General features: G+C 47.7%; 1 protein-coding gene across 1 annotated transcript in view; it reads right to left on the bottom strand.

Annotated features, from left to right (window-relative positions):
• Positions 1-1241: 1241 nt before the first annotated feature.
• Positions 1242-27892, bottom strand: part of LOC147639184 (DEAD-box ATP-dependent RNA helicase 20-like) — a 60532-nt gene continuing 33881 nt past the window's right edge. The window contains exons 2-14 of the mRNA XM_086788164.1: positions 23359-23451; positions 23087-23251; positions 22861-22956; positions 22000-22074; positions 21751-21912; positions 21598-21678; positions 21371-21469; positions 8124-8219; positions 7898-8029; positions 6121-6195; positions 2169-2258; positions 2009-2083; positions 1242-1909 (exon numbers count right to left, since the gene is read on the bottom strand). Of these exons, the coding sequence (XP_086644290.1) occupies positions 1727-1909; positions 2009-2083; positions 2169-2258; positions 6121-6195; positions 7898-8029; positions 8124-8219; positions 21371-21469; positions 21598-21678; positions 21751-21912; positions 22000-22074; positions 22861-22956; positions 23087-23251; positions 23359-23451 (1422 nt within the window). The 3' untranslated portion in view covers positions 1242-1726. The remainder of the gene's footprint in view (positions 1910-2008; positions 2084-2168; positions 2259-6120; positions 6196-7897; positions 8030-8123; positions 8220-21370; positions 21470-21597; positions 21679-21750; positions 21913-21999; positions 22075-22860; positions 22957-23086; positions 23252-23358; positions 23452-27892) is intronic.

Raw genomic sequence — 27892 nt, 5'->3', positions numbered from 1 at the left:
GCAAGGCATGCATGGATTGGGGGAAGATGGAACCTTGTGGAGCCTTATAAGGAGCACTTGGATGCCTCCTGATCATCGGAGCATTCAAAAGCAATATCCCTTAGCTCCCATTTTCAAGCAATCAAGAAAGCAATAATCATAGAGAGCTTACCATCATCAAATTGGAGCATTGAGAATCATGGCACGTTGTGATCTTTGGCGACTTCAGCGACAAGAAGATTAGAGAAGCCAAGACCTGCAATCTGTTGAGATTTTTTAAGGTTTGTGATCGTCAAGCAAAAAGGAAGAAAGATCATCAAAAACCAAGAGAGAAGAAGGCTTCGAAGGATTCAAGGAGACATTGATTACTGTGAATTTCTTACCCTCTAAAAGAGAGTGGGGTTAGAGATAATTCCACATTTGATTCTCTTTTGAATGGTGTGCTATTGAGCACCTTTCAGGACGTGAGATAAGAGTGAGATATCTGCAAAAACAAGAGAGAGATTGAGGTGCCTGCAAAAACAAGACCTAGTTCCTAGATTCTGATTAGCTCACAGGTGGTTAATAAGTTCGGGCTCTGCCAAACAGTGCTGTGTGTGTAATTTTAAGGACATCGCATTTTTAGGGTGATTTCGATTCCTACGTTTTTTAAAGTTTGTAGATATTATGGATTTAGATTTGATTTGAGGCTTCAATGCTTTTATAATTCCCTGTATCTTTATCTAAAATATGTGCAATAATATCCTTGTTTCAGCCTCAAGCCTCCTTCCTCATCTCAAGCTAGAGTGTATCAGTGATCCAAAAACAAGATCCATCCGCACCACCGCCCAGTATATGTTTATAAAAACAAGACCTGTACTTAGAGAGTGCAAAACTTTCAACCAAACACACCAAGAAGCAATAGCATGTACTTCTAAAATGGCAAAAGGTAGCATGTGCTTCTAAAATGGGAAAAGTTAAGACAATCTTGTGTGCTTTGGAAAGTGCTTACCTTGAGGAGAAGCACTAGCTTGGGAAAGTAATTACCTTGAGGGGAAGCACTGGCAAGCACATTGTGGCTGTTAACTTAAATTAATAAGACAACTTTGATGTGCAAATTGAGGTTTCTAGAGCAAAGAAGAGTTGCCTCTTAATATCATCATCTGCAAGAACATTTTACTGATGCACAAGGCGATTGCCTCTGCTTGGTAATGCATACCCCTAGTTGAATAAATTACCCGTTTGATAGCCACCACAATCTTATTCAAATAAACCTCAACAACAATAAAGACCAAATTTCAATCCCAGATTCGTTATTGGAACGACAAGCCAAGCAAATGCGCGAATCTCTGGTCAAAATTTTCCTCTTCTGGTACAACATGCCAAAAATGGTCACTAGATTCAAATCAATCTGAGCAGAGCCTTGCATTATCCTTTTCACTGTCAAAATCTCACAAATTCACTCACATGAAATGGAGCAAAGACACCTTCGCATTTAAGCATGGCACATGAATTGCCAGAGTTTCCATCAAAAGGTTGCTCTGCTCTTAACCACCATTTTTTATTGCATCAAGCCCATAAGCAGAGGACTCTGCAAACTTAGATAACACAAATTAAAGCAACCACTTCTTGCTGCAACCGTACAAAGCATCCACCAAAAATTCAGCTCTCTTCAATTGGGTCAATGTATGCTCTTCTCATCATCCACAGCACCCACCCCTTTGTAACCGCATCTTATTAATCCAAGTACACTCCAGTGCAATGCTTCTCAGTCATCCCAGGCATCATCTGCAGCGCCCTCCCCTTTCTTTGGGTCCACTGATGAGACAAGCATATGTTTGTACTTGTCCTCCACTCGAACTGTCGTGTTACCTATCTGGCCTACACCAGTCACAGAAAGCCTGCCCTCTCTGAAAGCAGCTGCTTGCTCCCTTTCTTTCTTTCGTGCGGCCTGTCCATCCAACAGACTTATTAGGGCACTGGACAAAAGAGCTGATAGATCAAAGCACTGAACCAAAACTACAGAGTGCCAATTATGAAGAAACTTTACCCTCCCAGTTGCAAACGCCATTGTGTTTCCAGCCTCTGCTTCAGTTATTGCTTTTCGAATTTGAGCCACAAGAAACTGCAGTGTGAAGGTTGATGAGTAGCTCGTCTTAGCACATCGTGGAGAAACCATTGTGTCACGGAGGAACTAGAAGTTAACTTACCGCATCACGATCAGTGAAGAAGGAAGTGGCTCGACCCATGGCACCAGCTCGGCCTGTTCTGCCTATCCTATGCACATAATCCTCCATTGTCTACCCATTTTTTCACAACACAGTCAGTGGTCTAGCTTGCACATTTAAACATCATACTCCAAAGAACAGCAAAAGCAATAGGTGTAAACTATGCATGCTTCACAGGAGCTTGAGGAATATAACTTGATTTAACAAAGAATGGGCCTCAACAGGCCTGCCTTTTATTTTAAAAGATGTCGATTTGAATAGATATGACTGAATAAATAACGAACAATTAACTTGTTATCGATCATTTTATATTGATCAAATGCTAATACTTAATTTTAAAAATTATATTGCCAGCAGGCCTGGCCTGAGTGGTATCGACTCAAACTGCCAACAAGTAAGAACCAGTTTTGATGCCTGTCTGCAGCTCAAAAGAGCGTTAAAAAAAGGTGGCCATACAGGACATAATCTTAAGAAAAGAGAAAATATTTACATCTATTCATGTTTTAGACATTTTAGTAGATTACATTTGATTAGTTTAATGATTCGCTTAAACATTCATTAATAAAAATTCTGCTATGTAGATTTTTACATTTATTTACATTGATAAAGAGATCAATTATCTCAACATTAGATCAATCAACAAAAATTGTAATCTTTTGATTAGAATATTGAATTACGTATTCATAAAAGCATTGATTGAAAATTCTTACGAGGATTTTGAGAGAGAGAGAGAGAGAGAGAGAGAGAGAGAGAGACGTTGTCGCTGTCAGCTAACCAGATATGTTCCATTTGACGGCACTAAAGTGCAAGGAATGGGATTTGAACTTGGAATCTCTCAGTTAGGAGCCCTAGACCTCCTTTGGGAAGGATCTGGCACCAATTTTCCCAGCCGCTCTCAATCTAGCACAAAACCAGCTGCATGCAAGGGTGAATGATAGTTATCCCATCGAGTTTGGGAAAGTGCTCTCGCCTCATGTCTTCCCTCATTAGGCACCACCTCTCTAATGTGCTCTATCATCTTTGTCCATGCCCTCTTAAACCTTGCCAATGCAAGATTGCTTGCTGTCGGCAATCCTTAACATGTGAATGATGGGCTTCACAACAACATTAAGATGGCCCACATCAGCCCAAAATGCATCATGAATCACATTACTGCAGCATGCTCTACCTGTAACTGATATAGAGGTGGGCCAATTAATCCATTAATCACTCACCACAAGCTTTTTCAAAACATTTTCCACCTTTTGAAGCCTCTACAACATAATAAAATTGTAGGCAAATCGGGTTTCAGAGTATTTTAAAATATCCCTTTGGGGAGACCTCTTTCTGAACTCTCAGAGTATATAGTGGTGGTGACCAGTGATAGAACTGACGATCTCTCTCAATTTTTCAAGAACAGGTGCCACCCATGGCAAATCCCCAATATCCTTAAAACAAATTATTCAACCCATGTGCGATACAAGGCCACCTCGTGAATAAGCCACAATACCATGGAAGGTGCGAGAGCGAGAGTCACTCCAGCCATCAATGATAAGAGGCACCTCATTCCTCTTCCACCCAACACGATTATTCCCTGATGCTGCATCAATGGCCTCTTTCTCCTTTTTCAGTAGTGGTCCTGAAAGTCTCTGATGATGGAGGAGTATATGTGGGTCCAAATCCAGCAATTGCATGGACCATTTCTTGGAAATATGGTGATCTTGCCACATTGAATGCAATATAATCATGAAAGAAAAACCTGGCCAATGCAGCATCCATAGCTTCTCGCTTCCGAGGATCCCATGAACCAAGAATAGTTCTTTAGCCACCTCATGATGGTGGTGCCATGGGAACAACAAAAGGCCCAAGAGGATTACCCGGAGTAGAGCCAGTACTCCCAGCTTGTGCTGCATAAGTACCACTAGATACACTAGGAGCAAAAAAAGAGGGATTTACAGCTACAGACCTTGCAGGTGGAGCTCGAAACACTTGTGCATCGATCCCTTCCTGTAGCTCCTCCATCTTCTCTGTTGGAACTAATTGGCAAAAAGCCACATCATGGCCAGGTTCATGCATCAAATGATACTCACACACAATTGGCACCTCCTGTCTTTGCTTGCTTGCAATACCTGCACTTCCATTTCCTAGCACCTCCACTTGCATACGTCTCATCACAGTCTACCTCTTCCCACCATGACCAAGTAGCTTGCTTCTTGGACTGCTTGTTGCCTGAAGCTCTAGGTGCCATTGACTGATTGACGATTGAAGGAGAAGAAGATGAAAAAGATGAGGAGGAGGAACACACTGGTCACTGCTGTATACAGCCTGTGAACTTTGAAGTTTGAAGGAGGTGGAGTCTCTATTCAATCCCAAGGAAGGGCAGCCAATGGCAAGCACACATACAGTAGTAGGCTGTAGCCCGTATTTTTTCTTATCTTGGTGAAACTACCCATTTGAAGGTACTTTAGTACCTTAGGTACTATATTAGGTGCCTTTGGTAACTTTGGTACCTTTAATCGTTGGACGGCAGCCGTTGCATGCCAGGCCGTCACATGGAACGGCCGTTCCAGAAACGGAAGCGCCGTACCCGAAACAGCATTATGCGTTCCCAGTTGTGCACCACATCATCGGCCGTTCCGGCGTTCCATGCGAGTAGGAAATGCCGTCCCAAACCACAGGGAGCGGCATTTCCTGTGACTGGTTTTCTCCCCCCAAGGTCCAACCCTCAACGTGGATCAAAGTGATTGATCATTGCATGCATAGCTTTTGGGTAATCAGTGTCTCTGTGTGAGGTTGTGGCTGAGCTCTTTTGTAATCTTCCAGTAGTTTGAATTGAAGTAGGTACAATAGTATCTAAACTTTAAACTTCTTGAGGCCTCCTTCCATCATTTATGCAGGAGATATTGCAAATGGAATCTTAAGATTTGCGGCTTCATGGTTTCTGCAGACAAGTCCAATAGCTACACAGCATCTCATCTCCTAAACCATACTTGTATGTCTATGACCCATCCTGACGTAAGCAACTTGCTATTGATGGTCTTTTGCAGCTGGCAACATGCATCCCATGCAAGCCACGACAATATATCACGAGGCATATGCTTCACCTTGGTGACATGTGATACACTCTTTCCAAGGCATATATTTCCAATGGAATGCTTCCAGTTTCTAACAAAAGAATTGAGCACGGGGTAGTGATCTCAACTCCCAAGTACCTTCATATTAAGGCCTTCTCAATGCCGTTCCGAAGTGCTTTCTCCCCAGACCTCTACCCCATACAGAAGGACTTGTGTGACTAAAGTACTAAATATATAAGATTAAGACGTCATCTTCAATTCTTGCATGATTATGTTTATTCTTGAAAGGATAGTAGCTGCTCCAGCCTGCCTCGATCCTGCATTCCAAGCATTTATACATTTGTGGTTTGATGGGATGTGAATAGATTGTTTTCACAATCAAAGCCTTCGTTTTTTCCATTTACAGAAAGCCCACTTTCACTGTTCACAAAAGCGATCTAAGACATGCATCAGCTTTTGTAGATCCTTTTGGATGTACCTAAAAAGCACCGCATCATCTGCATGCATGAGTAGCAAGAGTGCATATGGCCCTAGTTGAGGCCCACTCAAGCCATGCAGTCTTTGGTACCATAGAGAGAGAGAGAGAGAGAGAGAGAGTTCTATTAACGTCTACAAAAAACCAAATGGTGTTACAAAGTGTCCATGAAGTGACTGAATCGTGGAAAAAAACATACAAAACCAAAATAGAGCTGAAAGAAAAAACAGCCAAGTCAAAGAAGATGAGAACAAATTCATCCAAGTAGGGTCAGAATATATCTTGCATCAGGCGAAAAAGCAGGTCAATGAAGCTCTTTTAAAATATGTCTTAACACCAAGTTTTATATTTCCTACATTAAACAAAGACGGGCCAAAATAATTATAGAAGTCACTCGGAACTGTACCTTAGGAAGGTCAAGGTTAACCACATGAGCTACACCGCTGACATCCAGTCCACGAGATGCTACATCTGTGGCCACCTGCAAAAATTGGGAGCTTTATCAACAACCTAACTAAAGACCGCATTGCCGATTGAGCTTTCAATTCCATAAAAAATCACAGATTGGAAACAGAGAAAGAGAGTTCCACTAATCATCTTCACGGGATTCAAAAGGTAGTAGGCACACAAATCCAGAGCTGGAAGGCTATCCTTTCCAACTAATGCTTTAATGCCAACAAGGTGACCGGAAAAGGGGTTTTTTTAAAGAGAGAGATCTTGCTGCTGGCTTCCACCTGTACCCTCTATTCGAACCCCTTCTCCCTCTGTTACTGCTCCAGCCGATTTGCTGCTTCCTCCCAGCTCTCTCACTCATTGATGTGCAGCCACAGCATGCAGGACAATTGACTGCATGGATTAAGCACGAGAGAAGGTAATAGAGAAGAGGAAACATTTGTAAGAAATAGGCAGTGCCTTGTCCTTGAGTTAGTACATGTACACTACATTGGGGCCGGTTTAATTTCCCAATAAGGGTATTTTATATTTGAATACAAAGCTTCATGTATACCCCAGGAATTCTCTAGACAAACTGCCAGATTTTCAAGTTTCAACATACAAACTCAAACCAAGTTGACGTACCAATTGTGTCCAAACGTGTAGTTGACATGTGGTGGGTTTCCCACGCTCACTCAGGCTGTCCGTACTACTATTTAAATGGGATGCCCAATTTGAATGTTGTCTGCCCATATTATACCTTGTCCGCCCACATTTAAGTGTTATGTGAACTTGTAAAGCCTCAAGTAGGTTCATACAAGAATCTGCCCGTCTTGGGAAGCTTTGTATCAAATCTCCACGCAAGAAATTTAGCGAAAATTCACGACTCGTGACAAAGAGACCCTGGGAGGAGTAAGGACAAAGACGGTAGACAGGCCCCAGTTTGGTAGAATAGTGAGCTATGTTCATCTAAGGATTGGCACTGGTCTTGTCTCAAGCTTTGACGACGAGGATTTAAGGCTTGGCGTTGAGTCAAGTAGCTTGGGTGGCAGTCCATTCAACAGATGGCCTTGCAAAGTCTAAACCTTTCTAGTATGACATAGTGGTCAATAGTGTTAATATATAAAAATATTAAAACAGGATGAATCTCGATTGGGTTTTCTTTGTCTCGCACTCATGTGAACACCTATCCTGGCCCTTACACCTTGAGACTCTTCATTCAACATGTGTGATTATGACTCCTAGAAAGGATGTACTTTTAGGTTGTGGATGGCTTGCATATCAATACATAAACAAATACACTCAAGAGCTGTGATGGCTTCATCAGCATGCAAAAATGGATCTAATGAGACGGAATGTAGCAATTGAGAGGTTTTCTTTGAATTAAACCACAAAAAAAATACAATCTTGATTACTTTTACCGCAATAAAAGAACAAGGCCCGATGTGAATTTTCATCATAGTGAAAATAAGCTGTAAATAGAAGATTAAGTAAAAGCAAAACTAAATTACGTGGAAATTTGATATATCATCATCATATGTAGAATTACTAATGTACGCCAGCGTATTTGCAAATTGCACGGGCTACTCCACTAGCAAGAATGGTAACTATACAATAAAACCGGTATCCTTGAGCTTCATTTGTGTGTATTCTGGAGCTTTTGTTCATATAATGCATCTACTAGTACTAAGTTTGTAGCAACCTCAGACATATCATCTTAAAGAATATTGTCAGAAGCTGAGAGTTTTTACCAAAACGGAAATGCTTCCCTTCCTGAAGTCACGCAATGCTGCTTCCCGTTCTGCTTGGCTCCTACCACCATGTAAAGCAGCTGCCTTAAGACCTTGAGCCACTAATGCGTCTGAAATCTCATCACACCTTGTCTACAGAGAAGTTGATATTGATAAGACATCCCATGCAAGCAATAATCCATACAAAATCAGAAAAGCAAGAAAACTGGTGTGAAATTCCATGCACCTTTCGCTCAACAAAAACGATTGAGAGAGGTGCAGGGTGTCCTGCTCGCTCTGCTTGGCTTGATTCTTCCACAAGAAGCGCTAAAAGATGGTCCACCTGAAAACATTTCATCTTTAGCTGACAACCATACAATCACGATTAAGAGTCAAACTCCAGTGACAAGCACACAATATGCACATCTTTAGCAATTACAACATGTGCAAATAGCAAGGTTTGAGTACTAGCAAGCTGCAGCTTGCAGCCTGCAAGTCAAAGCTGGTCCTTAGTAACTGCTAGACAGGCCATAGGTAGGTGACGAGACATTTTTTAACCTGAAAAAAAAAAGCTTTAAAAAGCTTCAAAAAAATGTTTGAAACATTTCGTGCAGGTATGTTAAGGTCTGAAATGTGTTTTTTGGTCACTCCCTCCTATAGATGCCCACTCTTCCTTCTTGCCTTTTGTGAGACATTAATAAGCAAGAAAGACACTCCTTCCGTCCCTTATGGACCCTCTCTTTTCCTTGTGGTCTTTTAGAGGACATTCATAAACTCTCTCTCTCTCTCTCTCTCTCTCTCTCTCTCTCAAATTCAAGGACATGGAAACATGCTTGGCCTTCCTAGCAAAGAGGGCGATGCTTCCAAAATTAGCCCGACCAGGCTTTCAAAATTAAGCATTGCAGTATGTTATTTTCCACCAGAGACATCTGCCTTTGCACAGGACTTGTTGCAGGATAGACAATCACCATAGTTTGCAGATAATATGGAGTTTGCCTGACAGGCAGATATCCTCTTGTTGGGTGACTTCACTGCATGGACAGCCGAGATGCAGGTGCATGTGTGACTTTCATGCCTGTTATGCTTGCATAGATGACCACAAGGACCTAGGGCAGCAGGGCTACAGTGAACATCACTAGCTTGGCAAGAGTTTCTTGAAGATGGGAGACATGCATGAGCTACTGATCTACAATGAGATGTCTCGTTGGTCCAAATCGCATAGCCTGACCTGCTTCCCCCATGGGGGTGGCTCTAGCACCATGGATTATATGCCGCCATGGAATCACCTTGGGATGTTTTGAACCCAAGACCTCTTGGTCCTAGACAAACATTTACCACTTGAGCTATCTTCTCACTGGCAGCACCATTGGGGTTTCCGGCTCTTATGCAACATATCTGCGACTTCACCATCCATGCTTATCTAGGCTTCACCATATCTTGGACCCCCTTGCCACACACCCCAAGCCCCCCCACATCCGCCTTCATCACATTCACTTTCACCATGACCTTGACTCAATCTACTCTATCACTTACACCGCCACACAATCTACCTCTCTATGGTCTCCACAAACCACACCAAAGGATCAAACCCTAATGAGGTTTCATAGACCCGACATTGTATGCATCGCATGACCAGGACAGGCTGTGACTAGCAACTCAACACCCAACCATACAGTCCTCCGGACTCACCATCGAGCCTTAGGTAGGATTGTTGTGAGCCTTCTTGGTACCAATGACCCCAACCTAGCGTCCCATACCACTAGGCACGTGACATGCGAAAGCTTACAAATGAGGATTGTACTTTGGTAAACAGCTTTTAGAACCTTTGTTCTTGACAATGTATAGCACAATGTAATGAGAATAAGAGTGCAAAGAGAGAAGAGAGACAGTACACAATGTTGGGTCCCAAATACCCTCTAAAGCATATATGGTGTATTTGCTTTATTGAATGAGTAGAATGACTGACAACTGGCTATAGCCTGTAAATAGCCAGGACTGAACTGATCTAGAAACCTTCACTTGGCTGAGGTAACTCTCAGCCTGAAGATGACCCTTGATCTACACCTTCCACCTTGCCCTTAGCCATAGTCACATGGGTCGGGGGACGGGAAGGGGACAGGGAAGCATTCGGGGATGGGAAACGCTTGGAGGTAGGGAACGGGGACGGAGGGTGAGATGGGACGTGTCTCTGGGCATTCACCTCTTCCCACCAAGACCAACCTAAACCCTTGCCCCCAACACAGGCTGCTCGTGCTCACAAGGAAGAGGCCATTGAAGGCTGATGGCAGCTTAGATGGAACTTTGGCACGCTCAAGCCTCAAGAACTTGTGCAGTGTACACACTCCAGAGGAGAGATGGAGGAGAGCAAGTGTGCACAGCAAAGATGGAGGAGAGCAAAAATCACTCAGCAAACTTTGCACTTCAGCCTTTAGACAGGCTTTTTTTTTTACAATAAAACTTGAAACTTGAAAATTAAAACCTAGGAGGCAAAGCCTTCCAAAAATAAAAAATCGTGTTTTTTTCTTCACGTCCCCAAACACAACCCCCGTCCCACAAATTTAAGACGTCCCCTGGTGAGGGACGGCACATGGGACGTCCCCCCTGCAGAGGGATGCATCCCCACGTGAAAGGGAGGCCGGGACGGCATTCCCCCGTCCCCAAGGCCCGGGACGGGCATCCCCTGTGACTATGCCCTTAGCTCCTACTTGCTGTCTAGGCCTTTGAACCCTTGGCACTTGCAGAAATATGAGATGATCTGGACTGGACTGAAGGGTTGATTATATACCCTCTATATGCTCCAGTCGGTTTCTAGAAGGGGTTGTTGGCCTGTTTTAATATGCTCACAACATGCTGAAAAAACAGCCTTTTATGTCATTGCTTTTCACGCGTGTGAGGCAGCTGCATAATCTGCTGGCTGACATGCTGTTGGGCTGGCCAACTGAGCAATGGGCTGGCCCTTGGCTAGCGTCCATGCCAATGTTCAAGCTCTGGCCCCTTTTGAGGTAGATAATGGTGGCTCTTCAAAACTTTTTTTTTTTTTCCGAGAAAAGATCCTTTCATTAGTTATGTAAAAAACGCCCGTAGGGCTACAAAAGAGATCTCTCCTGCTCCTAACAGAGAGAAGAGCAGTGAATACATCATGGCAGCCCGGGAGACTCTCCCTAGGTGCTGCAAAATACAAGCATCAGTCTAAAGGACTGAGCGGCTAAATCATACAATGGGGGGGGGAAAGAGCCAAACAGGTGGCCTGTAGTGCCAACGGGGGGATCCCGTGTGTAGGGTGTAGAACGGGCCGCAGCGCCAAGTGGTATGAAAGGCCTGGCGCCGTAAGATCGCCTCATCCGAGTCTCCCCGGATGCGGTCGTACTGTCCTTGCAGGGTGTGGATCAACTCCTGCCAAATCCCCCGAACAGTCTCTGCTGGTGGCTCTAATCTCCCCTCAAAGGCCGTAAAGCACCGGGCCCTCCAGGTGAACCAGATGGTGAGGCTGCTGAGGAGCTCCCATCGTAAATCCCTCTCCTGTGTCCAGCTGGCGGACGAGAAATCCGGTGCCGGAACCAGGCAAGGCTGGCCCCTAATAAATCTGATGGCCTGACTGCCCTGCTCCATCTCATAGCCCATAGCAGGCCCTGACGAAGTCGACCAAGCAGCGGCACCCCACGTAAACATACCCTCTGGAGAGAGGGGGGCCAGAATACGCAGCATCCGCAGCCAAATCTGCTGTGCCTGAGGGCAGTCCCAAAGGCAGTGTCTCTGTGTCTCCATAGGGTGGCCGCATCGGACGCAGGCCGGCGGAAGACCGCTGTAAACAAGCCAAGTGCCAACTGCTGAGCCCCTGTGGGCGACCAGCCACTGAAAAGCCGAGATCCTGCGGGCCTGTCGACTAGCCCAGAGCCGAGCCCAGAAATCCTCCAGGAACTCCTGTGATAGTCCCTGCAATCGCCAATGCCCCGCTGCCGCTGGAGAAACCGTCCTCCTCGCCGTCAAAATATGCCGTCCCAGCCGAACAGTATACTGGAAAAATGTGATCTCTGTGGCCTCAAGGGATGCATAAGGATCATGCCACTCGTACTCTCCGGGGTCCCACTGTAGCCGGGCCAAGGGGCGCGCGGCATATGCCCAAATGCGCCAATCCGGGAGCACGTCAGCAGGGTCGGGGTCAATATGCCACTTCCGAGAAGCGGCAGCCACTACCCGAATCCTCTGAAAGGTGCACTCTGCAACCAAAGGCGACTCCACCTCCACTCTCTGGAGTCTGCCCTCATCCTGAATCTCATAGTAGAGGCATCTGCCATCCTCACTGCTAGCTCTGACAGCAATCAGGATCTCCAACTGTGTAAAGGCTCCCATCCACCGTGGGGCCACTGGCTCGAGAGGTGTGAACCACTCCTCTGAAAGTGCCTCCTGAATATCATCCCTCATAATCAACCCCCCTCTGAAGTGACTCAGCCTCTCCACCTGGGTCTCCTCTGGTAGACTGCAGAAAGCCTGCCAGTCTCCAAAACTACGAGCTGGGCCTGCCGCTAAAGGTCCCCAGGCTAGACGAGGCCGAGAACCCAGCATATGACCCTGCTCTGTACGAACCGCTGGGCTCCAGATGAGCGGCTGCCTGGCCCGCTCCTCAACACAAGAAGGAGGCCGCTGAGAGAGCCCCGGTCTCAGCAGCTCCCAAGCTCTCAGGATACTCAAAGCAAATCTGTCCTCCCATCCTCTACTGAGGCCTGTCCTCCTCATCTCTATGAAGATCCAGCGAATCTCTGGTGCCCAAGTACCCCCTGCAGGAGGCGCCCGGGCTTGCAGTCGCTGCAAGAGGAGCTCTTTCCAAGGCTCAGCGCCTGGAAGCAACCCCCGAACAATAAGCTTCCCCAATAAGGCTCTACTCTGATCGACTGGATCTATAATGCCCAAACCGCCCTGAGCCAGCGGAAGTGTAATAACTGCCCATGCAACCTTTGCCCGAGCTGGCTGACCGTCCCGCCCAGACCACAGAAAGTTCCTGATCAGCCTCTGTACCTGGCTGATGCAAGAGCTCGAGAAAATCCAGCAAGACGTAATGTACCACATAGTCGCTAACAGCACCTGATTTGCCACCACCACCCTCCCAGCCAAGGATAGTCGAGCTGTACTCCAATACAATAGCTTCTTCCGAATGCTCAGAAGAAGCGGGGCAATCTGCTGCTCAGGTGACAAATCGAGGCCAATCTGGCATCCCAAATACCGCACTGCTGTGCCGGGAGGAATCCATCTAAAACCGGGGTCTGGACTCCATGCCGGAGTGGGAGCACTACTGATCCAAAAGGCCACTGTCTTGCGCCAATTGATCAATGCTCCCGAAGCTGCACTAAAAACCTGGAGCGACTGCTCTGCCCGAATAAGATTGGCCTCTTGGCCATGCAAAAATAAGCCCGTGTCGTCTGCAAACTCAGCATCAAGCAAATCCTCCCCCCGGACTGGGAGCTGAAGTCCTCTCAAACCAACCTCTTCTGCCGACAAATACATACTCATAGCCTCCGCAAAGAAGAGAAAAAGGAAAGGGCCGAGAGGACACCCCTGACGGACTGATCTGGTCAGCTCAAAACTCGGCCCCCGACCTCCTGCAATCAGCACCTGGCTGCGAGCTCTGGAATACAAAGCTGCCACCCCTCTGATCCATCCTGGCTCAAAGCCCAGGCGTAGCATAGTGCCCTCTAAGAATCCCCAATCAACTCTATCGTATGCCTTCTCAAAATCGAGAAGCATCACGACCAAGTCCTCGCCAAGAAACCTAGCTCGGGCCGTCGCCTCCCAGAAAGTAAAGATGTTGTCAAGGATACTGCGCTCCTTGACAAATCCTGTCTGAGTAGCATGAATCAACTCCCCCAGGAAGGGCTGGATCCTCAAACTCAAGGCCTTTGCCAAGACCTTATAGACAGTATTGAGGATCGTAATAGGCCTCCAATGCCGAATATCATCTGTACTCCCTCTCCCTTGGGGATAAGATAGATCAAGCCCTCTGAAAAGCTCTGCGGCATCACCCCAGTGTCCAAAACATGGGGAAAACCCCTGCGGAGGCCTGGCCCCAAAAGGTCCCAATAGCGCATAAAAAAGGCCGGCGTCAGTCCGTCCTCCCCTGGGCAACTATGTCGCGGCAGGACCCTCAAGGCCTCGGCAAGCTCAGTCTCTGACAGAGGCGCACCTAGAACTGTGCGCATATGGTCTGTGACCGTCCTCTGCACATGGGCCCACACAGTCTGTCTGCATACATCTCGATCCTCAGTGGCTGGCTCCGCTGAAAGCAAGTCACTATAAAAAGCAGTGGCAATGGCTCTGATCTCCCCGAGCTCAGTAGCTATCGATCCATCCGGTCTACCAAGCTGGCGAACCCCTGCTCGCGCATGACGGGGTCCAGTGATCTCAAAAAACTCCCCAGTCACTCTATCACCAAGCTGCGTCCACTGAGAGGCCTGACGACGATAGTAAAACTCATGTCTTTGCTCCTCTGCCTCTCTAACCTCCTGGCGGGCCTGGCTCAGCTGGGACGCCACCCACTCACATGCTGGCTGCTGCTCCTGAAGGCGCTGTAGCGAAGCAAGGCTGCGTCTCAGCCGTTGCTCCCGCTCGCGAATCTCTCCCAGTCGTGTCAAAGCTGCAGCGTGCAGAAAAGAGCTAAGATCAATGAGTCCCTGGGCACACTGGCCCGCTGCATCCTGGTCAGAGCACTGACTATCATGCCAGATCCTCTCAATGTCCTCAGCGAGACTGGGGTCTGCAAGTACCCGCTCTGGGATCCTCAACTGCAAGCTGGGCTCCCGTGTCCCCTCCTCCAAAGTCAATATAACTGGCGCATGATCTGAAAATGAGGTGCCAGCAAGAATGCCGACGGAGCCCCCTCGCTCCCCCAACCAATCGCCCACATAAAAGCGATCAATCCGAGATAGATTAGTCCCTCCCTGCCGGCGATCCGACCGAGAGAAACTTAGACTGTCCTGAGACTGGGAGAAAGCCCCATGCTGCCATGCATCAGTGATCCTCAGTGACATGCAAAACCGGTCCCAAGCTGCAAGCTCCGTGCCGTGCACTGTAACATGACTGCCTCCCACCCTATCTGCCGGGTCCTCAAGCATGTTGAAGTCTCCCCCAACACACCAATGTGCGGCCTCTGGCAATGCATCTGTAACCTGAGTCCAGAACTCTGCTCTGGCACTAGCATGATTGGGCGCATAGATGTTGAGCACACCCAATAGCTCATCATGCATCCGCAGAATGACATACTGTGCTCTACCAGGCACAATGATCCCTCGATCCACAATGGCCTGCCGCCATGCATCTGCAATAACCATGCATACTCCTCCCTGTCCACCCAAAGGACCAAACCCTGCAGACCAGAAAGTGTCCCATCTACCAGGCATCACCGAACCATATCTCCGGATCCTGCTCTCACCCAAGTGGTGCTCCTGCATCATCAGAATGTCAATGCTGCCACCAACCAGGCATCTCTGTAGCTCCTGCCTCAAGCAGCCTCGATAGCGTATAAAGTGTGCTCCGCCAAGGCCCTGTACATTCCATGAGATGATCCTCATGGATGTCCTACTGAGGTGGATGCTGTCTCAGCCGTGCGGCGAGCCTTCGCAAGCGGCTTGGATGGAGAGTAGTCCCCATCCGAACGGCTGCGAGTCTGCCCACCCGGTGTACAGGAGAAACCCGGATCAGGCGCCAGTGGCTGTGACCCATGGCGACTGCCTCCTGCTCTGACATAGTAACCTCGTGGATACTCACATATCTTGGGTCGCGTGCCAAATCTGCAACTATGCGCACGACCAAATGCCGAATCCCGGATGTATCCACACTCCCGGGATCCAAGAAAAAATGAGCCAACTCCCAAAGTCGGCCTATCACATCTGTAACCTCCAAATCGCTCATGTGATGAGAAAACTCAACTGCCTGAGTCTTCAACGTGCTGAGAGCGAGCTCTAGAGTCCACTCCCGGTCACAAGGTCCACATAGAGGGAACGAGAAGGCCACCGCTGAGTCTAGTGCCTCCTCCCCGCGGGCCGGAGGTATCACTACATGCACTCGGATGGGTGCTGGCTCATGGGGGCCCTCTGCTCCAAAAAGCCGTGTAAAGGTATAATCAAACGCCTCCGAGCGCTGTCGAATGCCGAGGCGACTCAGCCGACTGCGGATAGATGAAATCCGTGAGGCCCTAATCGGCATAGGTCTCCTCTGTGATGCTCGAGCGAGGTCAGTGCTCAGCGCCCTCCGGACTGCAGGTGAGCGCCAGGGAACTGCCAGGACCTCCCGGGAAGGCGAGGCGGGCGGAGGGGGAGGAGGGGGAGGCGAGGGAGGAGGAGAGGGAGCCGCTGCCGAGACCGGAGCGGGGGCGGGAGGAGGCGATGGTGGACGCGAGGCGGTGGGAGGGGGTGGGTGTGGGGGAGGTGAAGGAGGGGGAGCTGGCATCTCCTGGTCCTCGGTCGCTGCAGGGGTCTCCTCCTGAAGGGGAGCAAATCTGTTCCTCACGGGAACCCAGTGAGGCTGAGACTGTGGCTGCTGCTGCAGCGGTATCTGGGCGCGCTACTGTGGCTGTCTCCCTCGACGGCGCCCCTGTCCAGGCTGCCACTCCGAGGTCTCTGTGGCCTGAGCAGGTGTCCCTGAGGCAGCCTGCCGAGCCGAATCTGTGGACGGGCCATCCGTGGCCTGCTGCTGTGGTGAGGGTCGAGGTCTCCTGCGATTGGCCAAATGACCGACCTGCCTGCAAATGAAGCACTGGTTCGAGAGCCCCGAGAACTCCACTCTCTGATCTATCCACCCCCCCCCTATCCTAGGTAGCTGAATGACCTTAGGAAGGGAGGAGATGTCAGATACCAACACTCTGACCGAAGGTAGCCCAGCTGCTCTGGCCACCACTGAAGCTGCTGAGGGGCCCGTCTCAAGAACCGAGCCCACCAATGCTCCGAGCCTGGAGAGGAGCGGAAGATACTCCCGGCGGAGACCAGGGAAACAAACTGTAATATGGAAGAGGCGCTCTCCCTGCTCCGCCGCAGCTGGGTCAAATCCATGCTGCCAAGGCCTGAAGAAAGCCCGAGCACCCCTGATATCCAGAGGACTCATGGCAAGGACCTTGGCAACGCTCTGGGCGGCCTCGAACTCGATCTGATAATGTCCCCGGCCCAAGAGCTGTACATCCAGGATCTTGCCCACATCTGCAAGAAGGCGAGCCTGAAGTAGATCCCTGATCTCCCCTCTGCTGGGGCGAGTGCCGACTATACGGCAGATGGTGGAGTGAGCCTGAAGGCGTTCCACCTCTGCGGTGAGGCTCGCTTCCTCTTCCGGCGAAAGAGAAAGCCTGATGGGGATGACCTCGGGGGCGGGCGAGGGGGCTGCGGAAGAGTCCCTCTAAGGCGAGGCGGGAGGAGTCTCCATCAGAGTCTGAAGCTCAAGCGAAGGCGAGGCGAAAGCGGAAAACCTGCAAGAAGCGGGCTGCACACCGAGAGGCGGAAGGACGGATGACGATGAGGAAAAAAAACAAAAACACCCCCCAAGGGGTGAGAAGCAGCACGACAGAGGAGGGAGGGGGGGGGGGGGAACGGAGGAGAGGCCCAGAGGGGGGGGGCGGCGACAACGCGAGGAGGAGGGGGGCGGGGCGCTGCTGATGGGAGGCGGGCGTGAAGAGGCGAAGAGGCGGGGGGGCGAACTGGCGGCAGCGGGGAGGGAGGGCGAACAGGCGGCAGCGGGGAGGGAGGGCGAAATGGCGAAGAGGGGAGGGGGGGCGAACTGGCGAAGAGGGGGGGGAGGCGCAGCAGCGAGGAAGGAGGGGGGGCGGCGCAGCAGCGAGGAAGGAGGGGGGGGGCGAAGCGGCGAGCAGAGGGGAGCAAGCGGGGGGCGGAAGGAAGAAAGGCCGCGAGGAGGGGGGGGGAGCGATGGCGCGCAGAGCAGGGGGAGGCGGGAGCTTCAGCGAGCGAAATTGAGCAAGGTGGCTCTTCAAAACTTGTCTCTCTTGAACCTAGATTGGTGCGTGTGCATCTGGATTCTGGATCGAAGCCTCATAAATGCCTAGAACACCTCTACATCATTCTAGAGGGTTACAAAGACGCAGGGGAATGCAGTGCCTTAATGTGAGGGATGTGCACACCTGACTATGACCATAGTTTTTTTCATACTCGTATGGAAAATATTCCATACTTCCATACCCATACGCATACGTATGGTCACGTATGGAAAACTTTTCATACTCGAGCCAAAAAAGAAAATGTTTTGCATCTTTTCTAGACATAGAGATTAATTGTCAATGTGTGAAAGTCATGATGGATGAAACATGGTCAATTTGTGAAAACCATGATAGACCATCTATCATGGCTTTCACATATTTTGAGTCTCTCGTGGTTCACTTCTTTGAAAATGGCATGTCTACCCTTTAATTTAAGAATCCAGTATGAAATCCCACGTATGGAATTTCTCCAAGGTTTGAACCATATTCTCATATACGTATGTCGTATGGTTGCCGTATAAAAAAACTATGCCTACAGGTGACAGGTTTTGGCATTTGCCCACTCCACACTCCCTAGTCCCTAGGGATGTAACATGTTACATGATACATCATTGATCGTACATGTATGATGTAAACAAGTTACAGTAATATAAAGTCTCGAGTTTGGATTCTGGCTCTACATCATTTATGTTTTTTCTAATCCCAAAATCTTTTTAGTTTCAAGTTTCTTGGTTTTTTGTGTCATATGTAGCATGTTTTTCCTTAAATTTCGGGTGCCGTATGGTATCCAACGTATGGAATTTCTTGGGGATGTGAACCGTACTTTTTTCTATTTTCATACCCATATGCGTTTGCCGTATGGTTGCCGTATGGAAAAACTATGACTATGACCATGTACGGGACTTGTACACCTGACCATGACATTGTGCCACCCTCCCACACCCGACGGATCCGCAGAGCCTTCTACAAGCTAACCCCATGCCCGATATCCTTGATGCCCCCCCCCCCCCCTCCACAGGTTGTATAATGATGATGATCCCACTTTGTATCATATGGCCCAGATTTGACATTCCTAGCTCATAGCTCTAGTCTTTGTTTTCTTTTGTACCATGATGAGATTACATGGACACTATTGTATCACTTTTGGTCTCATAGACCCATTGGGTCTTTTGAAGACGTTTAATACAGGAGGATTAGAGCCATCATCTCCCACCACCACAAGACTTTCTCCCACCGGCCCAACTTTACTACATTGGGAGCCATGTTCCAAAGTCCCATGCGCAAATTTTAGGGAAATATGAGAGCTGTACAGATCTGACATTTCAAGTTTTCAACTCTTATTAGTTTCTTTGATTTTTTATTTTTAGTACCCATGATGATGTATTTCATGGACATGATGTAACCTTTTGGTCTCATAAGTCATTTTGGCCTTTTGTAGACATGAATACAACTCTCTCTCTCTCTCTCTAGTTGCTGCTTCCGGATGCTCCCTACTACTGATGTATTGTAGGGCTAGATAGAGAGGGATTCAGACCACTCACACAGGTGATACAGTTTGAGGATCAAAGGTGCTTGGGAATGTACTTGATGGAGCTCAGATGACACAGGGATGTAGTGTTGAGGCCGCATGTTGAGAGACAGCCCCAGCTCCAACACGACACCTCACAGAGAGCCGTCACAAATTTCTTTGTGGTACATACATCCACGTCGGAATCTACTGCCCACAACAGTTCCTCTACTACGACATCAGAGCCCACCACTCGTACCCACGTTCTAGCTCCACGCCCCAGAGGAGTTCTTAGTGAGAGAGCTTCTTAGTGAGAGAGCTCAATCCATTCTGCGAGCCACACGTCCCCGACCTAGAGCATCAAGACCCTCCACCACACAGAGACGGATTCGTGAGGTTCTCCGCCGACATATCACGCTCCCATCACAAAGGCCTGACATTCACTCCACCATCAGATCGGTTCTGGCCGAGGCAGGTATTGACATTAGCTGATCACAGCATATCTCACTCTATACAGCATCATCTGTTGATCACATGTACTGTCAGATGTTTTCATTTTACTTTTTCTTTCAGTTTTCCATGGCTCAGTTTATCCATGGTACCATTGTATTACTTTTGGTCTCATAGGCCCTTGGGGTCTTCCGTAGACGTTAATATAACTTTCTCTCTCTCTCTCTCTCTCTCTCTCTCTCTCATTTCACATGACCTCACTATTCACTATACATGTAGGGCCCATGTAGTAAACAGGGCTTTTTTGACTTTTTTTAAACGTTTATGATCTAGGATTTACAATGGAACATATGCAATACTTTTCACAGACCCATTGGGTCTTTAGTGGACGTTAATAAAATCTCCTCCTCCTCCCTCTTGCTGCTGCTGCTTCTTCTTCTTCCTCTTTGTCTTCTTCTTCTTCTCTTTCCTCTTGCTTCCTCTTCTTATTCTTCCTCTCCTCCTGCTGCTTTTCCTCTTCTATTACTTCTTCTTTTTCTTCATCCTACTTCTCCTTCCTCCTCCTCCTTCTCCTCCTCCTCCTTCCTCCTGCTGCTGCTGCTTCTCCTTCTTCTTCTTCTTCCTCCTCCTACTGCCACTTCTCCTTCTCCCTCCTCCTCCTCCTCCTCCTGATGTTTCTCCTTCTCATTCATAGGACATGGACACCACCAGAGACACTCCCCTACAGAGACAATTTTCTCACAATGACCAGAAAAATCCATCACATGCACGCAAGATTTCCATGGGCCAGATCAGGGTATCGTTAGAATTCAGAATGAGGCTGGGAGAGAGGTTGCATCAATGTGAGAGCATGACGAGCTACGAATATGCAAGGTATGTGACATGCATGGGATTGAGACTGAGGAGCACACTATCATTTGATATCCATCAGTCTACAAAATCAGAGGCCACTTCTTTTGTTAATTCAAAGAGAAGTTTGGTCCTGTTTGCCAAATCATGGAGTATATGGACTAGAGACGTGTGGCATTTTTCTCCCATGAGATAGGGAAACTCAGGAGCAAACGTATGATGGAGGTGTGAGAACTAAGGCCAAACGCTCTCTCAGAATATTGGACAGCAATGCCAACCTGAGTCGCCGAATAATGAGGAGCACACACAAGCACACCCAACTAGAGAACACCTTGAGAGACCACCACCCAAAAAGACCTCATCACGACCTCAACACAGTTAGCTGCATCTGAATGACTACACACAGGACATACTCACAACTTAGGATTGCATGAGGTAAATGGTGTATTAAACCACCAAAAAGAGGTCCTAGCAATTGGAAAGCCAAGACTCATGCATCAAATTTACAAAGAAACTCTAGCCGAACCTAACAGTTAAGGAACATTGATTTTGAATTCATGTCTCTAGAGAGTTGCTCCAAACAAGGGCCATACAAGACTTGAAGCATGTGAATCCAGAAAACAAACATATCCATGTATGCATGCACATAGGTGACTTTGGCCATTTGTTTCACAAATCTTATTGAACTAATAATTTCAATTATACAGAGCTTTGAAAGCCTTACCTTTTCATCATCAGTGACTTTGTTTAAATTTTGGGATACATTTGCTGTTGGGCTGCTTACTTTTCCAACTTTTACTCGCACAGGACTGCTCAAATATTCCTGGAAACCCCCTCCTCAAAAAGAAAATCCATGAGGACAAATTCAGTTCTGCAGACAGCATATTTAATATCAAACTGCAGATGCCTTGTTTGTGGCACTGGATGTATTAAGGTGAAATCTGCGAGTACCTGAGCTAAGGCTTCTATCTCTTCTGGCATAGTGGCACTAAACAGGAGCGTTTGATGTTTTTTGGGTAGATTCTTCATGACCTACAAAAAGAGTGCACTGCTGAGAAAGAAGACCTCTTAATATCCATGAAAACCCTGTGTTAAATTCTTCACCTCTCTGATTTGAGGTTCAAATCCCATATCAAGCATTCTGTCAGCTTCATCGAGAACAACATAGGATACTCTTGACAAGGAACTATTGCCTTGCTGAAGGTGATCTATAAACCTTCCAGGTGTAGCTACCACCACTTCCACCCCAGCTCTTAGCTCTGATCTCTGAATTTTTTTAAAAAAAATCTGCATCAGCTCAAGAAGCAACATTGTCTGGACAAAGCGCACTGCCTCCATAGCATCTTTACCTACCTGCTCTCCAATATTTGTTCCACCAACAACAATTGCTGTCCGAAAATTGTCAAGAGACCTACTAAAGGCCTTCACCTGTACAGAAGTACAAAGCAATAGAGTAGCATTAACATTGGCAGTACACCCCTTGTGAAGCTACAAAGCATCACCATTCGTGATTCAAAAATCATAAGCAGAAACTTTAAAGAAGCTCAATGCTGAGATCACACCATGTCACTTATCATTGGCTTATCATTGGCATTTGTATTGATGAATCTTTGAAAGGCTCTACTAAACAAAAACTTGAAAGCATGATCCCTAGCCTTTGCAATACCCAAGATATGTACATATTATTAATGGCTAATCTCATTTACAACATGGAATTTGAAATCCCTGGATGCAGGTACTTGTCCTACAATCAGGTAACCGCCTACTGCTGCAACATGAAGTCCCATCAAAAAGCAGCTAAATAGCAGCCAAACCATTGTCAGAAAATGAAAAAGATTTAGCCCAAGCATGCACGTCTACTAAACCTGTATAAATTGCCCAATCAAAAAACCATTGTCAAAAAATCAAAAGATTTAGCCCAATCGTGCATGTCTTGTATAAATTGCCAATCCTTTCATCCGGCTATGCTGAGCACAGGTCCCTAAATCATTGCCTTGTAGTCAGGACATACTATCTCTCTAGTATATGCTAAAAATAGTGCCTGGTCACATGTGAACCACATATTTGAAACACAAGTAGATTTCCAGCTACTAAGAAAAAGCCATCAACTTTATCTTACAAGCCAGTTATAACTATTCTTAGACAAAATCAAAACACAAGGATGAACAATGAACAAGGCTTTAATAAACAAATCAGCGATGCGGCATGCCCTACCTCTTTCTCAATCTGCTGTGCTAGCTCCCTTGTGGGAGCAAGCACCAGGGCCAAAGGCCCATCTCCATGCCGTACAGGAGGCTGCGCCAAGCAATGCTGCACAGTTATTGCAAAACAAGAAAAGTCAGAGCCAAAACAAGTTTAACATTCATACTAAAGTGGCCTTCATGAAACCAAACATCTGCATCATCAAACTAAACAGATTACTCATTCAAATCCAAGTTACCTGAATCATTGGGATTGAAAAGGCTGCGGTTTTGCCACTTCCTGTCTCTGCACAGCCAAGCAAATCTCTTCCACTCAATGCTCCAGGCATTGCTTGTGCCTGGATAGGTGTAGGTGTGGTGTACTGGTGAAATGCAATATCTTTCATGACACTTGCATGAAGACACTGTATTAAAACAAAAAGTAACAAGTCATAAGCTGAGATACATTGAAATGTAAAAGGGAAAATTGTAAGCCATTCATCATTAGATGAGTGGAAGATCTCGTATGCACCATGTCTTCAAAAGTCTCCACGGGTGCTGGGGCAGGAGGTGTCCCTGCTGTAATCTCAACGTCTACATTCAATCGGGCCCTCATCTCAGCAATCTGCACAGTAAAATACCAAAACATACTTCAATTATGTTTACTGGTCAAAGAACCTTTTTTTAATGAGAAAAAAAACATACAAATCCACAAGGGTTGAATGATAACCATGGAGCTCCACATTCATTAAAACTATAGTTTCCAGCATTTCATGGAACGTGTTTCCAAAACGTTTCATACCTTTAAAAACGTTTCAAAAACATTTTGTATCTTTACGAGGGTAAAAGAGCCCAAAATCCCATAATTGTTCTAGAAACGTCCTAAAAGTTAAAACCCCTGTGAATGTAAAAAACGTGTAAAATTTGTCTATCTTTACAATTTTCAATCATGAAAATCAAGCATTTTGCATTGTGAAATCTAATTCCTGATTGGTTATTCTCGTCGAAGCTTTGAGTTGAGTTACAAAAAGGTAATCTAGAGCCCGAACTTTACTACACATGCCTTTAAGGTGGGTTTTCGCAACAAGCACATGCTAGGGATGGCACCTACACAAAAGGAGAAGCAATGTACATTTTCTTTGTTTTCTTGTATGCGGCAGGTTGCCATTTGATAGCAATCCCCTTTTTTTAAAGACTTGCAGCTCAAAATCAGATATGAAACGTTTTCAAAACATTTCATACTTTTCAAAAGGTGCATTTTGTACTTTTCAAATTGCAACTATGATTAGAACCTTCCAAGAAATGTGCATACAGAGCAAGTCCTCAGCTTATTCACAGGCTTCAACCCCATGTACACAGCCTCTATACTTGACAAAGCAACCATTGGTTTCTTCTTGTTGCTCCAGCTATCCCAAAAGAAAACATAAAACCACCAGTAGATCTCTTATCAGAGACACTACCAGTCCAATCTACATTTGTATACCCATGTACCTGTACCTATACTCCTACCTCATAGAAAAGTCCATATTGTACTCTAGACTTTATGTCCCTGAGTACCCTCCTAGTTGCATCCAAGTTGATTTCCTCGGAGCCTGCATAAACTGATTCACCAATCCAACAACATATCTCAAATCTGGCCTAGTGACATGTCATGGTTAGACAATATGCATAATGAACACCACCTCTAGCTAAATTTACGTGCTCATTAGTCAATCATAGCTGAAGTTGATAGATCAAAATAGCCAATAGGAATTAACCATCTTACCTCCTATTGTGTCTTTACTCCCGAGGCCTTAAAAGGTCAGATCAGTCAACATGTACAAGTAAAGTAGCTTAATTTGCTAGTTTTTTTTTTTTCCGAGAAAAGATCCTTTCATTAGTTATATAAAAACGCCCGTAGGGCTACAAAAGATCTCTCCTGCTCCTAAGAGAGATAGAGCAGCGAATACATCATGGCAGTCCGGGAGACTCTCCCTAGGTGCTGCAAAATACAAGCATCAGTACAAAGAACTGAGCGGCTAAATCATACAATAAGGGGGGGGGGGGGGGGGGGGGGGGAAGCCAAACAGGTGGCCTGTAGTGCCAGCGGGGGGATCCCGTGTGTAAGGTGTAGAAAGGGCCACAGCGCCAAGTGGTGTGAAAGGAGCCTCTCCACCTGGATCTCCTCTGGTAGACTGCAGAAAGCCTGCCAGTCTCCAAAACTACGAGTTGGGCCTGCCGCTAAAGGTCCCCAGGCTAGACGAGGCCGAGAACCCAGCATATGACCCTGCTCCGTGCGAACCGCTGGGCTCCAGATGAGCGGCTGTCTGGCCCGCTCCTCAACACAAGAAGGAGGCCGCTGAGAGAGCCCCGGTCTCAGCAGCTCCCAAGCTCTCAGGATGCTCAAAGCAAATCTGTCCTCCCATCCTCTACTGAGGCCAGTCCTCCTCATCTCTATGAAGATCCAGCGTATCTCTGGTGCCCAAGTACCCCCTGCTAGGGGCGCCCGAGCCTGTAGTCGCTGCAAGAGGAGCTCTTTCCAAGGCTCAGCGCCTGGAAGCAACCCCCGAACAATAAGCTTCCCCAATAAGGCTCTACTCTGATCGACTGGATCTATAATGCCCAAACCGCCCTGAGCCAGCGGAAGTGTAATAACTGTCCATGCAACCTTTGCCCGAGCTGGCTGACCGTCCCTCCCGGACCACAGAAAGTTCCTGATCAGCCTCTGTACCTGGCTGATGCAAGAGCTCGAGAAAATCCAGCAAGACGTAATGTACCACATGGTCGCTAATAGCACCTGATTTGCCACCACCACCCTCCCAGCCAAGGATAGTCGAGCTGTACTCCAATACAATAGCTTCTTCCGAATGCTCAGAAGAAGCGGGGCAATCTGCTGCTCAGGTGACAAATCAAGGCCAATCTGGCATCCCAAATACCGCACTGCTGTGCCTGGAGGAATCCATCTAAAACCGGGGTCCCTGCTCCATGCCGGAGTGGGAGCACTACTGATCCAAAAGGCCACTGTCTTGCGCCAATTGATCAATGCTCCCGAAGCTGCACTAAAAACCTGGAGCGACTGCTCAGCCCGAATAAGATTGGCCTCATGGCCATGCAAAAATAAGCCCGTGTCGTCTGCAAACTCAGCATCAAGCAGGTCCTCCCCCCGGACTGGGAGCTGCAGTCCTCTCAAACCAACCTCTTCTGCCGTCAAATACATACTCATAGCCTCCGCAAAGAAGAGAAAAAGGAAAGCGGCGAGAGGACACCCCTAACGGACTGATCTGGTCAGCTCAAAACTCGGCCCCCGTCCTCCTGCAATCAGCACCTGGCTGCGAGCTGTGGAATACAGAGCTGCCACCCCTCTGATCCATCCTGGCTCAAAGCCCAGGCGAAGCATAGTGCCCTCTAAGAAACCCCAATCAACTCTATCGTATGCCTTCTCAAAATCGAGAAGCATCACGACCAAGTCCTCGCCAAGAAATCTAGCTCGGGCCGTCGCCTCCCAGAAAGTAAAGATGTTGTCAAGGATACTGTGCTCCTTGACAAATCCTGTCTAAGTAGCATGAATCAACTCCCCCAGGAAGGGCTGGATCCTCAAACTCAAGGCCTTTGCCAAGACCTTGTAGACAGTATTGAGGATCGTAATAGGCCTCCAATGCCGAATGTCATCTGATACTCCCTCCCCCTTGGGGATAAGATAGATCAAGCCCTCTGAAAAGCTCTGCGGCATCACCCCAGTGTCCAAAACATGCTGAAAGCCCCTGCGGAGGCCTGGCCCCAAAAGGTCCCAATAGCGCATAAAAAAGGCCGGCGTCAGTCCGTCCTCCCCTGGGCAACTATGTCGCGGCAGGACCCTCAAGGCCTCGGCAAGCTCAATCTCTGACAGAGGCACACCTAGAACTATACGCATATGGTCTGTGACCCTCCTCTGCACATGGGCCCACACAGTCTGTCTGCAAACATCTCGTGGCTGGCTCCGCTGCAAGCAGGTCACTATAAAATGCAGTAGCAATGGCTCTGATCTCCCCGAGCTCAGTAGCTACCGATCCATCCGGTCTACCAAGCTGGAGGACTCCTGCTCGCGCATGACGGGGTCCAGTGATCTCAAAAAACTCTCCAGTCACTCTATCACCAAGCTGCGTCCACTGAGAGGCCTGACGACGATAGTAAAACTCATGTCTCTGCTCCTCTACCTCTCTAACCTCCTGGCGTGCCTGGCTCAGCTAGGACGCCACCCACTCACATCCAGGCTGCTGCTCCTGAAGGCGCTGTAGCGAAGCAAGACTGCGTCTCAGCCGTTGCTCCCGCTCGCGAATCTCTCCCAGTCGTGTCAAAGCTGCAGCGTGTATAAAAGAGCTAAGATCAATGAGTCCCTGGGCACACTGGCCTGCTGCATCCTGGTCAGAGCACTGACTATCATGCCAGATCCTCTCAATATCCTCAGCGAGACTGGGATCTGTAAGTACCCTCTCTGGGATCCTCAACTGCAAGCTGGGCTCCCGGGTCCCCTCCTCCAATGCCAATATAACTGGCGCATGATCTGAAAATGAGGTGCCAGCGAGAATGCCGACGGAGCCCCCTCGCTCCCCTAACCAGTCGCCCACATAAAAGCGATCAATCCGTGATAGATTAGTCCCTCCCTGCCGGCGATCCGACCGAGAGAAACTAGGACTGTCCTGAGACTGGGAGAAAGCCCCATGCTGCCATGCATCAGTGATCCTCAGTGACATGCAAAACCGGTCCCAAGCTGCAAGCTCCGTGCCGTGCACTGTAACATGACTGCCTCCCACCCTATCTGCCGGGTCCTCAAGCATGTTGAAGTCTCCCCCAACACACCAATGTGCGGCCTCTGGCAATGCATCTGTAACCTGAGTCCAGAACTCTGCTCTGGCACTAGCATGATTGGGCGCATAGATGTTGAGCACACCCAATAGCTCATCATGCATCCTCAGAATGACATACTGTGCTCTACCAGGCACAATGATCCCTCGATCCACAATGGCCTGCCGCCATACATCTGCAATAACCATGCATACTCCTCCCTGTCCACCCAAAGGACCAAACCCTGCAGACCAAAAAGTGTCCCA

The sequence above is a fragment of the Cibotium barometz genome, chromosome 4 (assembly GCF_041138505.1).
Source record: "Cibotium barometz isolate CiBa-2024 chromosome 4, ASM4113850v1, whole genome shotgun sequence".
Classification (NCBI taxonomy): Eukaryota; Viridiplantae; Streptophyta; class Polypodiopsida; order Cyatheales; family Cibotiaceae; genus Cibotium; species Cibotium barometz.
This window is presented reverse-complemented; position numbering and strand designations above follow the sequence as displayed.